This window comes from Pelobates fuscus, chromosome 2, assembly GCF_036172605.1.
Source record: "Pelobates fuscus isolate aPelFus1 chromosome 2, aPelFus1.pri, whole genome shotgun sequence".
NCBI classification, from domain to species: Eukaryota; Metazoa; Chordata; class Amphibia; order Anura; family Pelobatidae; genus Pelobates; species Pelobates fuscus.
Window position 1 is genome coordinate 434,451,870 of NC_086318.1, and position 16,976 is coordinate 434,468,845.

The 16,976-nt window shown below is 43.9% G+C and overlaps 1 protein-coding gene across 1 annotated transcript in view; it reads right to left on the reverse strand.

Moving 5' to 3' along the window:
• Positions 1-16,976, reverse strand: part of PLB1 (phospholipase B1) — a 157,296-nt gene that overhangs the window by 75,293 nt on the left and 65,027 nt on the right. The window contains exons 26-36 of the mRNA XM_063441548.1: positions 16,386-16,490; positions 16,141-16,236; positions 15,593-15,664; positions 14,572-14,637; positions 14,390-14,450; positions 13,777-13,835; positions 10,562-10,635; positions 9,616-9,659; positions 8,528-8,636; positions 896-947; positions 155-235 (exon numbers count right to left, since the gene is read on the reverse strand). Coding sequence (XP_063297618.1) covers positions 155-235; positions 896-947; positions 8,528-8,636; positions 9,616-9,659; positions 10,562-10,635; positions 13,777-13,835; positions 14,390-14,450; positions 14,572-14,637; positions 15,593-15,664; positions 16,141-16,236; positions 16,386-16,490 — 819 coding nt within the window. The remainder of the gene's footprint in view (positions 1-154; positions 236-895; positions 948-8,527; positions 8,637-9,615; positions 9,660-10,561; positions 10,636-13,776; positions 13,836-14,389; positions 14,451-14,571; positions 14,638-15,592; positions 15,665-16,140; positions 16,237-16,385; positions 16,491-16,976) is intronic.

The following is a 16,976-nucleotide window of genomic DNA, read 5'->3' on the forward strand; positions in this document are numbered from 1 at the left end:
TTATTACATCACTTTGAAAGGGAATTCATTTTGTGTGTATTACTTAGAGAAACTAAATCCGTGAATGTTTTATCTATCGTGTCAATGTATCCTGTACATTATTGAAGTATGAGACATTCCGAGCATTACAGGAGACAGGAACGGAGATACTTACACTGTCCTCGCATGAAGCACACAGGTCATTCGCTCCAATAAGCAATGTGATCACTTTCCAGTCGTTATTAAAGTTAACTCTCTGCAAATAAATGTTTGTTTTTTTAACAGTAAATATTAATATATGATTTGTTTTTCCCCATTGCTACTTAGACATATTGTAGTCTGGTGGGGGCTTACAGCAGCTATTAACCTTTATTTCATTTTATTCCAATCTATAATTATAACCTTTTACTTGCCAGAAGCAGGCTTCGCCTGTTTGTCTGCATACCTTGATAAAGGTAAGATTAAAAATTGGTCAATCGCAGAATGGAGCAGAGTTTGGCTCAAATTAGCACATTCTGTACCTAATAATAACCAATAAACCTCTAGTATTTATAATTTCATAATAACTGTACATTAAGCTTGCTGGTTTTATTTTCATCATTCCAAAAAACAGAAGCTGTAGATGACAGACAGTGCCTTAATTTACTAAAACCAGAAATATGGAAAACATACAATTGTTATACTCTAGGACTCCTTCACCAAATATCTGGATTATCCTGAACACCTCCCATGGACTATCTACTGATAAGGGAGAAAACTCCCGAGGGCAACACTGACTGGGGGACGCCACCCCCCTTATGGTTACCAAATTTATAGACCTTCTACTGTATAGGGAGAGTGCCCCCCCCCCCCCCCGGCGGAGGGTACATATATATATCTACCATGCCCAGGACTTGGGTACAAAATGTTTTCTCACCCTGTCTTCGTTCATAAGCTTAATCAACGCATTAGCTTGAGCTGGTAAATCACTGTAAAAAAAAAGAATAATAATGATTACGGTGCGTGGCTCGAATATAATCTATTTATAAACTATGCAGGAGTATTTTAGTTTTATAACATAGTAACAGATGTGATAATGGAGGAGTGTTTGGAGGATTTACTCACTTGGGGGATTTTTGGACTCCATGGACGTCAGAAGGTTAATTTTCTTCACATATGTCAGACAGACAGACAGACAGACACACACACACACACTCTCTCTCTCTCTCAGCTGGTGGAAACTGAGGGCACTTGGTGGGAAGCAGGAGGGACCATGAAACTGAAGTGGGGGGAACAAAAGATAAGGATCCAGGGACAGAGTGAAACTGGAATGGGGGGGAAGGGGTGGTAACAGTAAGTATCTGGGGAGATAGTGACACTGGAGTGGGGGGGGAAGGTAACAGTAAGGATCCAGGGAGATAGTGACACTGGAGTGGGGGGGAAGGTAACAGTACGGATGCGGGGAGATAGTGACACTGGAGTGGGGGGAAGGTAACAGTAAGGATCCGGGGAGATAGTGACACTGGAGTGGGGGGGAAGGTAACAGTAAGGATCCGGGGAGATAGTGACACTGGAGTGGGGGGGAAGGTAACAGTAAGGATGCGGGGAGATAGTGACACTGGAGTGGGGGGAAGGTAACAGTAAGGATCCGGGGAGATAGTGACACTGGAGTGGGGGGGAAGGTAACAGTAAGGATGCGGGGAGATAGTGACACTGGAGTGGGGGGAAGGTAACAGTAAGGATCCGGGGAGATAGTGACACTGGAGTAGGGGGAAGGTAACAGTAAGGATCCGGGGAGATAGTGACAATGGAGTGGGGGGAAGGTAACAGTAAGGATCCGGGGAGATAGTGACACTGGAGTGGGGGGAAGGTAACAGTAAGGATGTGGGGAGATAGTGACACTGGAGTGGGGGGAAGGTAACAGTAAGGATGCGGGGAGATAGTGACACTGGAGTGGGGGGAAGGTAACAGTAAGGATCCGGGGAGATAGTGACACTGGAGTGGGGGGAAGGTAACAGTAAGGATCCGGGGAGATAGTGACACTGGAGTAGGGGGAAGGTAACAGTAAGGATCTGGGGAGATAGTGACACTGGAGTGGGGGGAAGGTAACAGTAAGGATCTGGGGAGATAGTGACACTGGGGTGGGGGGAAGGTAACAGTAAGGGTCCGGGGAGATAGTGACACTGGAGTGGGGGGGAGGAGGGAAGGTAACAGTAAGGATCTGGGGAGATAGTGACACTGGAGTGGGGGGAAGGTAACAGTAAGGATCCGGGGAGATAGTGACACTGGAGTAGGGGGAAGGTAACAGTAAGGATCTGGGGAGATAGTGACACTGGAGTGGGGGGAAGGTAACAGTAAGGATCTGGGGATATAGTGACACTGGGGTGGGGGGAAGGTAACAGTAAGGATCTGGGGAGATAGTGACACTGGGGTGGAGGGAAGGTACCAGTAAGGATCTGGGGAGATAGTGACACTGGGGTGGGGGGAAGGTAACAGTAAGGATCTGGGGAGATAGTGACACTGGGGTGGGGGGAAGGTAACAGTAAGGATCTGGGTAGGTAGTGACACTGGGGTGGGGGGAAGGTAACAGTAAGGATCTGGGGAGATAGTGACACTGGGGTGGAGGGAAGGTAAGAGTAAGGATCTGGAGAGATAGTGACACTGGAGTGGGGGAAAGGTAACAGTAAGGATCCGGGGAGATAGTGACACTGGGGTGGAGGGAAGGTAACAGTAAGGATCTGGGGAGATAGTGACACTGGGGTGGAGGGAAGGTAACAGTAAGCATCTGGGGAGATAGTGACACTGGAGTGGGGGAAAGGTAACAGTAAGGATCTGGGGAGATAGTGACACTGGAGTGGGGGGAAGGTAACAGTAAGGATCCGGGGAGATAGTGACACTGGAGTAAGGGGGAAGGTAACAGTAAGGATCTGGGGAGATAGTGACACTGGGGTGGGGGGAAGGTAACAGTAAGGATCCGGGGAGATAGTGACACTGGGGTGGGGGGAAGGTAACAGTAAGGATGTGGGGAGATAGGGACATTGGGGTGGAGGGATGGTAACAGTAAGGATCTGGGGAGATAGTGACACTGGAGTGGGGGGAAGGTAACAGTAAGGATCTGGGGAGATAGTGACACTGGAGTGGGGGGAAGGTAACAGTAAGGATCTGGGAAGATAGTGATACTGGAGTGGGGGGAAGGTAACAGTAAGGATCTGGGTAGGTAGTGACACTGGGGTGGGGGGAAGGTAACAGTAAGGATCTGGGGAGATAGGGACACTGGGGTGTAGGGAAGGTAACAGTAAGGATCTGGGGAGATAGTGACACTGGAGTAGGGAGAAGGTAACAGTAAGGATCTGGGGAGATAGTGACACTGGAGTGGGGGGAAGGTAACAGTAAGGATCTGGGGAGATAGTGACACTGGAGTGGAGGGAAGGTAACAGTAAGGATCTGGGGAGATAGTGATACTGGAGTGCGGGAAGGTAACAGTAAGGATCTGGGGAGATAGTGACACTGGAGTGGGGGGAAGGTAACAGTAAGGATCTGGGGAGATAGTGACATGGAGTGGGGGGAAGGTAACAATAAGGATCTGGGGAGATAGTGACACTGGAGTAGAGGGAAGGTAACAGTAAGGATATGGGGAGATAGTGACACTGGAGTGGGGGGGAGGTAACAATAAGGATCCAGGGAGATAGTGACACTGGAGTAGGGGGAAGGTAACAGTAAGGATCTTGAGAGACAGTGACACTGGAGTGGGGGGGGGGGAGTAACAGTAAGGATCTGGGGAGATAGTGACACTGGAGTAGGGGGAAGGTAACAGTAAGGATCTGGGGAGATAGTGACACTGGAGTAGTGGGAAGGTAACAGTAAGGATCTTGAGAGATAGTGACACTGGAGTGGGGGGGGAAGGTAACAGTAAGGATCTGGGGAGATAGTGACACTGGAGTGGGGGGAAGGTAACAGTAAGGATCTGGGGAGATAGTGACACTGGAGTAGGGGGAAGGTAACAGTAAGGATCCGGGGAGATAGTGACACTGGAGTGGGGGGAAGGTAACAGTAAGGATCTGGGGAGATAGTGACACTGGAGTGGGGGGAAGGTAACAGTAAGGATCCGGGGAGATAGTGACACTGGAGTAGGGGGAAGGTAACAGTAAGGATCTGGGGAGATAGTGACACTGGAGTGGGGGGAAGGTAACAGTAAGGATCTGGGGAGATAGTGACACTGGAGTAGGGGGAAGGTAACAGTAAGGATCCGGGGAGATAGTGACACTGGAGTGGGGGGAAGGTAACAGTAAGGATCTGGGGAGATAGTGACACTGGAGTGGGGGGAAGGTAACAGTAAGGATCCGGGGAGATAGTGACACTGGAGTAGGGGGAAGGTAACAGTAAGGATCTGGGGAGAGAGTGACACTAGGGTGTTACTATTTTTACTTTTTAATATAATTACATATTGTTCACCTGTGGCTGACATCTCTCCCCCAATACCGATGCTCCATGACCTCCCATTTTAATTTTAAGAAGCAAGTGGTAAAGGGATCTATAAAGCAGCGTACTCATGTGTCTCATATATTGTGTGACTAATTGGAACCAACAAGTGCGTTTTTTTTCCTTTAGTTAGTTTATCAGCATGGCGCTAGGGTGAAAGGTTTTTTTTTTTCGTTTAAAAAGAAAGAAAAGTAAGAAAGAAAACAAGAATCAGACTTCGTACAAAAAGCACAAAATAACAACAGTTTTAGTTTTTGCAGTTCAGCACAATTCTCTTTTTAGTCAATAAACCGCCCAGAAGATTAACTCATCAAACGAATTGATTTTTATGTTCGGTTTCCCTTGGTGACACGAGTTAATAACGGCACAGACTCTATTATCTTTCTTTTAGTAGTAATTCAGTCTATTAGCCATAAATTAACTGGAATAATAGAGGTTTATAGCTACAAAAGGTGAATAAACCTTTTTGCTGCAATGCGTTATTTTTCAATCAATGGGATAATTAGGGTTAAACGTTATTTTATTAGATATAAGATGTACTGTGCTCTCCTACAGTGATATCAATTATCTCTTCACTATAACGTGATCACATGACACCGAGATAGGAGGAGATGTATTTGGAGCAAAGTACAAGAACATATAGCAGGTTCCTAATATGATCTGATCGGATCTCTGTGCTGCCATTAAAGAGACAGGCATAGGTTAATATAATTGCCAGGGTTATCTGTTACATTGTGTCTTTAATCCATTCATATTTATTAACTGGTGCTAAAAATGATCTAAAACATGTCTGCAATACTCTACCTGCATTCTGACATTTCTTGCAGGAAAACGGTTTTAGAAAAGACCAAGAAAATTTAGAGAGTGGTGGAAAAAATTAAATGAAATAGGACACATTTCTAGTGGGAAATGTGATAGAAAGATTGATAAATCTGTATGTGGCAGAAATAAAAGGGAGCAAAAAATCAGCAATCCAGCAGATAAAAGCACTACGGCTGAACCTGCAAAACCGAAATGGGGATTGAATATCTGACTTGGCCAATAGCACTCCATGACCAGCTGCCCGGACCAACGTTAACACTTTGTCGAAAGAAGCATTGTGAACACTATAGTCAGGGCCGGATTAACATAGGGGCTGATGGATCTGCAGCTCCAGGCCCAGGCCCATGGGATAGGCCCATTGATTTGCTCACTACTCTTAGGGTTGCCAGGTATTTCTCATGTATTTCTTATGATTGCCAGGTATTTCTCAGAAATATTTCTCAGGTATTTGAGGCCGACTAGCCGGTGCCGGTATTGCAGTAATAAACAGAGTATAAACAGAGATTATTCTGCAATACCAGCACCGGCCAGTTGGGGTCGCTGTTTATGTGGAGAGAGGCAGGGATAAGAAGTTACAGCATCTCCCTTCCTGCCTATCTCTATTCACTGATCTGTGAGGGAGCAGCTCTGCACAGAGATGCCAGACAGCAGCTCCGGGCCTGCGAGACATAGGGACGGTGAGAGACTTGGGTACGCTGAGACATAGGGACACTGGGGAACATGGGGACCCTGAGACACAGTGGCCCCATGTCTCCCAGTGTTCCCTAGTCTCTCAGTGTCCCCATGTCTCCCAGCCAGTGTCCCTAGTATCTCAGTATCCCCATGTCTCCCAGTGTCCCTGGTGTCTTTTAATGTCCGTAGTGTGCCAGTGTCCCTAGTGTCTCAGTGTTTCCTAGTCTCTCAGTGTCCCAATGTCTCCCAGTGTCCCCATGTCTCCTAGTGTCTCAGGGTCCCCTAGTATAAAATAAAAAATCTCAGGCACTCACTGTGATAGACTTAAGCAGGTTTATTGGACACCGCAACGTTTTGACCTGTACCCAGGTCTTTATCAAGTCTCCAGTGTCCCCTATGTATCACAGTGTCCCCTATGTATCAGAGTGTCTCAGTGCCCCATCTCTCCCAGTGTCCCTGGTGTCTCTCAGTGTCCGTAGTGTCTTATTATCCATAGTGTCTGTGTCCCCTAGTCTCCTAGTGTCCACATTTCTCACAGTGCCCCCAAATGTCTCAGTGTCCCAATGTCTCCCAGTGTCCCAATGTCTCCTAGTGTCTAAGTGTCCCCTAGTATAAAAGAAAAAATCTCAGGCACTCACTGTGATAGATTTAAGCTGGTTTATTGTACCCAGGTCTTTATCCAGTCTCCAGTGTTCCCTATATATCACAGTGTCACCTATGTGACATTGTCTCAGTGCCTCATGTCTCCCAGTGTCCCCTCATGTCTCAGTCACCCAGTGTCTCCATGTCTCCTATTGTCCCCAAGAGTCTCAGTGTCCCCAGGTCTCCCAGTGTTCCCTAGTATCTCAGTGTCTCCCAGTGTCCCAATGTCTCTCAATGTCCCCTAGTGTCCCAGAGACATGGGGACACTGGGAGACATGGGGACACAGAAATGCCCCATTTTTGTGTATGTTTGTCTCGTTCAGCAGTTCTAGTTGTTATTTGTGTAAGTGGCCCACCCTTTTACCCCATCCATAGACTTCCTTATTTCCTGGACACTGCTGTTAGGGGGTATGGGTTTACTTGAAAGCGTGAGATTAGCATAGGGTATGTGTTTTCTCATAGCTGCATCCTATGAGTTTCCCTCCAGCATCATCTCCATCAGATACATGACGCTTAGGAGGTAGAACTGTTTTAGTGTTTTTAGTCAATAAGATTTTGTAATTAGGCCCATCATAATTGTCAGCACCAGGCCCACTGGGCTCTTAATCTGGCCCTGACTATAGTTTTCTTTCTCAATACCACCAAGGAATCTGGAGGATATGATAATTGGTGAATAAAACGGAAGGCGCCCAGTTCTTTTTTTGGTACTAATCCAAATGAGAAAGCACTCAAATTATCAAGAGGCGGGGGCGGGGCCGGACCGCCATGCTAGCAGGTCGCACAACTGAACGGCTCCTGCAAATATTCAAATTTTTCTCTTTAAAAAACGAATCAAACACCTACCCAAAGACTGACAACGACAGCCCTGTGTGAGAAGACACCCTGGTTCCGAGGAGAGGCTTGTAGCACAGCTCTAGTCCCTCAGTGGAACGCTCTCCGTCTCCCTCTCGGGCGGTGAGTGGAGTGGATGGCCGCCATCCCACTATCCTGCCCACCAGCGGTCAGAACATAGCATGAGGCTAAGGGGTCCGACCCTGTTTCCCCCCCCCCCCCCTCTGGGCCGGCGGGGGTGATCCCAGTCCCCACCCTGGGCCCACCAGTGTGCGGACACACCAACGTGCCAGGCGGCGACAGTGCAGATCCAACGCTCGGCAGCCGCACCAAAATGGCGGAGACCGCATGGCGAGTAGCCCGCGCCAAAGAGAATAAGGGAGTACTCGCCACACAATAACAGACAGCCTACATGGGCCACAAAGACCGGCAAATACCTGCTGAGACCCATCCTGGGTCAAACCACACAATCACCAGTTTTATGCAGGCCATGCCTTTTTGATACAATTACTTGAGTTACTTATGTTGTTTATACAGTCAAGACCTGCAACCAAACGAGTACAAACAGCGGGACTAGCACTATATATAAAAAATGTGCTGAGACCATAATGCCACATATATGTCTGATTGTATTATCACTGTACTTGCATACACCGTTGTGGCAGTGTAAGACGCATTGTTATTTCTTGCACAACAAAAAATAATGAATTAAAAAAAAAAAAAATTATCAAGAGGCGGAACCGAACAGGGGCCCAGCTGAACTTCTTTCAGCAATTTTTCCACTAAAATCTGATCCTTATTCTGAACCGAGGACATATTTGGGGCAAACGACACCGCCAACGATGCCTCCAATGATGCAACAAATGGAATTTTAAACCCTTCAAAAATCCCTCCCATAATATCATGGCAGCCCTATGATTGGGGTACTGCACGATCCACAGCAGGAGCTTTTTCTCCCTCACTGGTGTCCTCTCCTTTAGAAACCTCATCCCTATTGCTTACCCTTGCCAACCTTTGCATAGAAATTCATCCTCAGCTTTTTAATAACAATACAAATAATTATAAAATAATGTACAAAATAAAAAGAAGCAAACGACAAAACAAAGACACACAACAAACTTACTAAGCCCTGGCGCCAGGCACCGCTTGGTTCAGAAACGAGTTGTGGTCACTGGTGGATCCCAATCCAGTTGCAAATCCAGTTAAGCGCGGGTTGAACTCCAGAAGAATATCTTTGAAGAAACAACAAAGAAAACGTTGAGCCTGATAAGGGGCCATTTTACTCACTTGCCAGGTTATACCCTTAGTGTCGATGCACTTTCACCGACACCCAGGCAGAAAGAACGTTCTATGTTATTATACACCATAACTTGTATCGTGCTCACCATATCGTGAGAGGTTCTATGCTAGACAACGGCGGCCAATTAAAATGGCACATAGACCCAGTTTTGAGTTAGATGCAGCAATGAATAATCGCTGGTCAATTATAATGAAAATTTCTTCAGTGTGAAAACCTAAAACAACATTCACACAGACATTGGAGAAGACAAGGCTGCTCTGTTGTGATATCCCCCGATTGAATAACATGACCTATTGGCACAGTAACTCATTGCTAGTCAGCTGCCCTGTCTGTCATCATAGAAAACGTGACGAATGGAGCCGTTACTAAACAAATCGATAACGAAGAATTTGGGCTTTACTATTTAAAAAGGGGGCACATTAAATCCACAAGGCTTGTGTATCATTAGCATTTACAACAAAAACACATCATTAGCAAGTCATAGCTCCCAACTGTCCTGATCTGGCTTCACAGTCCTAAATTAAAATCCCCACCCCCAATTCTAGAGACTCGAGTATTTAGTATCTGGAAATATCCCCATGTCTGCCCATGTGAAAGCATTTCTTTGGGTTGACTGGTTTCCAGGGCTCTTATCTTTTCCAGGGGCTACATGCAGGGGCGCATTACATGGCACAAAACTCAATTTGAACAAAAATAAAAAAAAGTAGGGCAGGATTTATTAGAAGCCAAGTTGGCCGTGTCAGAGAATCGATCCAAGTTACCACTTGGAACATTTACAGTATTATCTCGTTGGCTATATGGCATAATGTACACCAGGCAAGTGTTCCGTGTGTTTTGTTGTACTGAGCCTCCAGTTGGTCACTGACTCTGGAAACGCCAGTTCTAGACCCTTCTTTGTTTAAGATACTCACTTGGTAAAGTCGTAACATTGTTCAAGTCGGAATCTCCGCCAATACTATAAAAATATAGAAATGGATGTAAGTGTGTTGGCTCTGATTTAGTTGTTTACATACGTTCTATCTAGGGGTACGTGACACTGGTAAGGCCGAAGAAGGTCGAATCAATATCCTGGGTTCGTTGTATCCCTAGTATAGGGGAAACCTGGCAACATTTCAGCACTGGACAGGATAAGACCAGAGCGAGGACTAACCAGAGAACAAGCTACGGAGTTTCTCAGTTTTCTCTGATACACTGGAAAATATTGCAGAGACTTATCCAATTGAGCTTTTCAGCAGGCTAGAAAGCACTAAAACACAGCAAAGTTTAGGCAGGAGACCCTCCCCACTTTAAGGTTTAGTAATTAGCTTTTCTTGAAGTGCATATTAAAATTCATGTTGAGGCAGCCTCCCCAAATGCTGACCATATTTCACCCTTAGCAAACTGGTAAACGAATGTCCCTGGTAAACGGGTAAACGAATGTGGGAGCTCAATGCATAGCTGGTGTGTTCTATCCCCTGCTTATCACATTCAATGCGCTGGGTGTGATCACCAGGGAGCTGGATGCATAGCTGCCGGGCACATATACTGACACGCAGTAATAGATAGACATTGCCAGTAGCCGTGTCAGTCCATCCACCAACCTGTGCCAACCCTTCAACCAAAATAACTCAGAATATTAAAACAAAATATATCAGAAAATCACAAGTGACACCAAATAAAACTATTTTATAAACATAAAATTTTTTACTTTTTATATTTAAAAATATATTTTCATTTCGTATTAAGATTTATTTTTTTTACTAGAGAGTTCATTCCCATATAATATTTTCTTATATTTATTACTTATACTCCCTATACTTTTATTTTAAGTTCTGCATCTGCTACATAGTTACAAACAGTCACATGGGCCAGGTTTACCTCCACGATAGACCTCTGTACATTTTAAACACATCAAACACGTCCTTTGGACTGGATCCAATGCCATTCCCAGCCTGGAATAAATAATTAGATTAATATCATATCACATGCATTTAGTCTCATACAATTCTCTGTTTGTCATATTACCCAAAGATCACCAGTAAGGGGTACAACTCCTCCTATTCATTATTAGAAATTATACAGTGATCAGTGCCTCGTTGCAGTTTATTAAAAATATATTTATATCTAAATTGTTGATGTTAAAATGTCAAATCTAGGGGCGGGGCCTGGGCTTCATGGCGGCTGGATGTGCTTTGTGTGAGCTCCGAGCTCAATCCTCCCATGCAGCCTGATTAACTGCACACCAGCCAGCCCGGACCCTCACAAACACCTGAACCAAGTCTTACCTACCCCAGGAACCAGCCGAAGCACCCGGGGTTTGCCGCCCGCGGGTGCACGGAGCGCCTGTCGAGGGTGACGGGAGTGAGGCCTAGCAGCATCGCCGGACGGGTGAGGTGGCCGATACCCCGCTCTGTGCGACCTAGTGCCCTCCCAAGCTTGCAACACAGCCCTGTTCCCCCCTCCCCCCCCCCCCTGGACCGGCGGGGGTTATCCCGGTCCGCACTAGCCTGTACCCGGCATCAAGCACAGCTACTCACTCTAACTTGCTGAGACACTTCCCCAGCCGAACTCCACAAAATGGCGGCCAGACTAGCCCAGAGAGGTGCTAACTCCCAGCAATCCGAGACGGAGCCTCTAAACTCGGCACAGATCACCCAAAGGAGGCTGGATGAAATCTTCACCCACTTCTGGGCCAGGTTGGAGGCATGACTAAACGCACCAAAGCTCCAACATCAGGAGGACGACCGGGAGGCTGAGAGCCGGATGGTGAGTGGGCCCCCTTTGATCACCCAAGCCACCAAACCTCTCCACAAGAGATCACCCAGGCCGAGGGCCACCAGGGGCAGAATCCCGCGGCACCGTCCACACAGGCGGAGGATCATGCGCTACAAGCGGCCACTTACCACCACAACCTCCTGCTTACCCCCCAGAGGGCAGGGCTGGGACCCCAAGAGTCCCCAAGTCCGTGGCATGAAGATGCCGGCCTATCAACCAGCCTGGGGCCCAACAGAGCTGTCAGAGCGCTGCAACCACCCTCGTCCTCAACACACAGGACTCACGCTTCCCATCCTTGGGAATAGGCTGAACTCAAGCTTGCTGCCTAAAGCTGAAACGTCATGATGGGACTAATCACGGACAACAGTCACCACTGCTGATCCCTGACACAACAGAGAACATAATGTATTATACTCACATGTTTCTTGCCTATAACAGTTTCAGCTACCTTGACTGCACAAATTGTACACTGCTTGCCTATACCTATATTTTACCTTAATACCTGACGCGGTCTGTGGCATGTTAAGCTTCTCTAAATCTCATACATTTTGTGAGCGAAAGTGTAGTTTGTCAACTAAGCTTTTAATTTAGAACGTCTAGCAAGATAGAGCACTGTTTTATACTCATTTATCATAGCCATAACTGACTAGCATGTATTCATCTACGTGGTTTTGCTTATGTTCAAAACAAAACTTTAAAATGAGGCATCGCTATCCTGGAAATGTGTTGCACTACCATTGTATTAATCCCATGTTGTATACCACTCGTACATTTCCCCTGCTTTTTCCTCCTGTATCCCATCTTATATGCCTTCAATAAAAACATATTGACAAAAAAAAAAAATGTCAAATCTAAAATGTTAATGTCTGCTTCGTAAAACACCTGCTAGAGTCTGCAGCAGTTTTGTCAACTAACAAATATAGTAAAACTTTAGTCGACTACAATTTTTGTAGTCTAAAAGAATTCAAACTAAAAGAATTCAGATGACTAAAATACGACTGAAACTAAAATGGCTTTTTAGTCAAAAGACTATGACTAAAACTAAATTGAAATTTGCCAGCAAAAATAAAAAAAGAACAGAGGGGCTGGGGAAGGGGCTAAGGAGACAGAGCAGGGCTTGGGAGAGAGACACTTAGAGGGGCTGGGAGGACACAAAGAGACACATAGGGGCAAAAAAGACAGATGCGTTAACTAAAATCTACTGGGGATTAAGTCAACTAAAACTAGACTTAAACTAAAACAATTCAGATGTCTAAAATATGACTAAAACTAAAATGGCTTTTTAGTCAAAAGACTAGGACTAAAACTAAATTGAAATTTGATTCTAAAATTAAAACTGGACTGTGTGTGATTAAAGTTAAAATAACAGAGCTGGAGATGAAAACTTCTTAAGAAAACACACTGTGCTGTCAGATCTGATTGAAAATGAAATATATTTTTTCCTGCAGGCTGTGTCAGTCACAGCCAGGGGAGGTGTGGTTAAGTCTGCATACACAGAAACGAAAGGGATTTCACTCTCAAGTCAAGTGAAAAGCCTGTCTCTGCCTTCATAATTGTATTTCCATTTTGATCTAGAGAAACATAAAAAACCCACAACCACGGCAGGCTATATAATACAGTTAATTATATAGTACAAGCAAGGAGAGGGATGGAGGTACAGGAAGTTAATTGGAAAAACAGTAACAGTCATAGAGACCTGAGGGGATAATAAAAGATGGCTCTCCAGGAGGAATAAACGGCCAGGGTTATTTAATAAAGTGAGAATTGCTTAGAATGTAAAGTGAATTTCAAAATTTAGGCCAAAAATAAGCAAATTGGAAAACTTCTGCAAGTCAATTCTAATTTCAGTTTGGCTTATTTGGGCCTTACATTAGTAATTCACATTAAATTAACTCTACATTTCCAGCAATTCTCACTTTAGTGACTAACCCTGTAAGGGTGCAAACTGGATCTCAAACAGTAGGCTTCCCTGACTGGATTTTGTCGGACAGTCACTATTCCAGGTTCCTATCCACCATCACGATTCAGTTCCAGGATACAGTACACCAGGTGCCTGCCCTCGCAGTATCATTAGACACGCTTGGGCTGTGCAGTGGGCACTAGGACCATACAGAGAGTGCCTCGGCAGAACTCTGCATAGTTTCATTAGTTGGGGCAGACGGGCCTGCCCTTTTGGGTCATTAACTTGAACATAGGGGATACAACGAAATGTAACACTTTAATTATATGAACATTAACTAGCGAGTAAAAAAAATCAAGAATAGGGACCTCTAGTAAATCAAACGTAAAAAAATAGAGAACATTGAGTATCATCTTACTGTTAGTGAATCTCCAATGGCAGCCACAACGGTCACATCTGCGGGCCTCAAAGCATGAACTGGAAATATAATTAAAGAGACATTAAAATAAAGCTATATCATCGTTTCCACGGACACCTTATTATTCCTTTAAAAATGTTCATCTCAGATAATTGTGAGGCCTAGAAGTGGTACATCAACTTTTTTGAAGGTAAGTGTTTTTTCCCATTTAATTTTTTTCCTTTTAATGCATTATCTACGTAATGCATTGAGAAACAGGAGTCATTCTTACCCCCATTGTTTTTCTTTAGTGATGTTGTACAGGTGGTCCTCGTTTTGCGACATACCTGTTTTACGACAGCTCTCTTGCGGGGTGGTAAGTGTGAGCCATCGTGGGAATTACAGGAATACCCTGATCTGCTGCGTGTGTCACAGACATGCGCACCAGAGCAGGGAATCCCTTAATTCCTCACTTACAGATCAATTTGTTCTAAGACCAGGTCGTAGGAACGGAATCCTGGTTGGTAAGTGAGGAGTACCTGTATAATACTAACGTGAACACTTACTGTGTTATCTGTTGATAACAGTACACTATTGTTTGGATTTAACAATGATTTACCAGGGTGAGACTCACCAGAGGTAGGTATCGAAGGTGATGGTGCTTTGTCGGTACAGGTTAACTTGCTGCCATGCACCTAAAATAAAATAATAAGGATTTAAAAAAAAAAAGTCTGTTGGTGGGTGCCCAGAAAACAAGCCATATTAAATTATATAATGTTTATATTCCTGTAGAACAGGCTCAGATTAAATACTTACCAGATCGGGGGTAGTTGTGGGATATGTGTAGTTGCTGTTCTTTAAAGTCTTCAGGTAAGGGTCACTCTAATGAATTAAAAATAAGTGTTAGTGTTGTAGGTTGTTATTAACCACATAGGTTAATAAAGCCAGTTGCATGCACACCATTGACATGCCTACTGATGAGAGATAGCCATTTCCCCCTAGTCTACGAGTGAAACATAACCAGTTGCCCCAGGTCTACAAGTGGAACTTAACCAGTTGCCCCAGGTCTACAGGTTGGAGTTATCCAGTTGCTTCTGGTCTACACATGGGAGTTAACCAGTTGCCCCTGGTCTAAAGATTGGAGTTAACCAGTTGCGTCAGGTCTATAGATAGGAAGAATCCCACTATGTTTACAGATGAGCATTAACCGGGTCTCAAGGTTGGTAGTTAACCAGCCACAGGAATGAGTCACAATCCTACTCTTTGTAGTTTCCAAAATTAAGTCCTCCAGTCTGGGCTAGGATTGCTGGTATTCTCTTTGTTGGGTTATAGCATGAACTTTATTGTTCTTCCAAAAGTTCAAGAAAAGTGACTATTTTCACATAAGCAACATTTTGGAGTTAAGTACAAAAGGACTCATTTAGAGAAGGCAATACATCAACAGTTACCAAATTCCAATTCAGGTAACATTCAATAAATATTTTTCTCCAAAGTCACCAAAATGGTAGCTGGTGGATGAAAGTCTTCAAAACACACATGGCTCCATCTTCAGACAGAACCTCACCTATTTGACATCATTCTGCATTGAACGTTAATATGGGTGCTTTATCAGGAGCAATTACGGGATACAAATCTAAAGATAAAACAATCATCAATAACTTCTTCTACTACAATAACATTCTACTGATTTCCATGGAGATTGAAAAAAGTTTGAATGTTGCCCAAGAATTGCTTTTGATTTCTGTAAAGGCAGCACTTGTAGCCAGGATTTCCCAGTTTTATTTGGTAAATGTGGTTTATCATAGATTTCCATCATTATAATCGACTGGTGACATACCGGTGACGGACAGAAGATTGGGATTTCCACGTCAAGCTTCTGGCCATTGGTTTTCTGGCCAACAGGTTCAAACTAACATTGGAACAAAAAAAAGGATATCAAAAACTGGTTCTAGAGGTAGAATTATTCATTTAATTGAAGGGACTCTACAGACAAGATAAAGTTATTACATAAATACAAAATTTGAAGAACTTTGATTTGATGAAAGTCCTCAAAATGTACAGATTCTGAAGTTAGGTTTCACTAAACTAGGATATGGTGCATCAAAGCTTCATGTTCTCATAGTCGGAAAATCAAAGCATAGCATATAAAACTGAGCTCCATTTTAATGACGCTGTCAATGGGGACATGGATTTATGGAGAGATGTTAAGTAGCCATATCTACGACGGTGGCAAATTCTAATCACATTTACAGTCTTCAATGGTCCTACAAACAGAGGGACCAAACCATTTTAACCTTCTGTTAAACCTCACATGGATGAAATCGGTTTAGAATATAAACTGAAACCCATCTGGTTCATTTTGTGGCATTTCCGTGTCCAACTCACCATATTTTTCCACAGACCACGAGCACTTTGTGCATGAGCTTTCTGACCAAAATGGAAGCAGTCTGGGGCCATGTAGGACCGGTCCGGAACGCCATTCTATATATACAAATAAAAAAGTTAACTCCTATGCTTCAATTCAACACAACTTCTTTATTAAATTCAAGCTTGACCCATAATATTTCTCAGGATTTATGATATTCACATTTTCCCATCACCGTGCCTTGATTATCACATATGGGGCTTACCTCCTTTATTGGTATCTCTAATCGTTCCAGTAACGGCTGGATGACGACAGTGAAGTCTTCTGTAGTGTCATATTTGCCACTTTCCACTAACTTGTGAGTTTTTTCCTAATGATAAAATCAACAAAGGGTTTAATCATGTTCAGAAAACAACTGTTCAAATCCACTGATGGCTCCATTTCACTTTGTATCTAAAGGAATTTTCACAGAGGAAAGAAAACTATACGTTAAATATTTGTCTTCCTTTTAGATGCTCTGAAAACCGAGAAGATGAACTGTGAACTGAATTCATTTCCAGAGCCAAGTTTCTTATTCTCTTGACTTTTTATGATTTTACTGCCGATTGGCAAAAAGCAAAACTGCTGCAAGATAGCAACAGTACGTTTAATCATTGTTACCCCTGATGATACTGCAGTAGCTCATTTATATATTTTTTTATTTAATTTCTCTTTTTTTTGTCATTTAGCAAAGAGTAGAATTCATTTTACTGGATTTTCTTTGAAAATATTTTTGTGTTTAGAAAAGTATTTCAAGGACATTTTATATTTTTATCAGAGTTATAAAGTAACTCAACAGATGTCGCCACACATATAT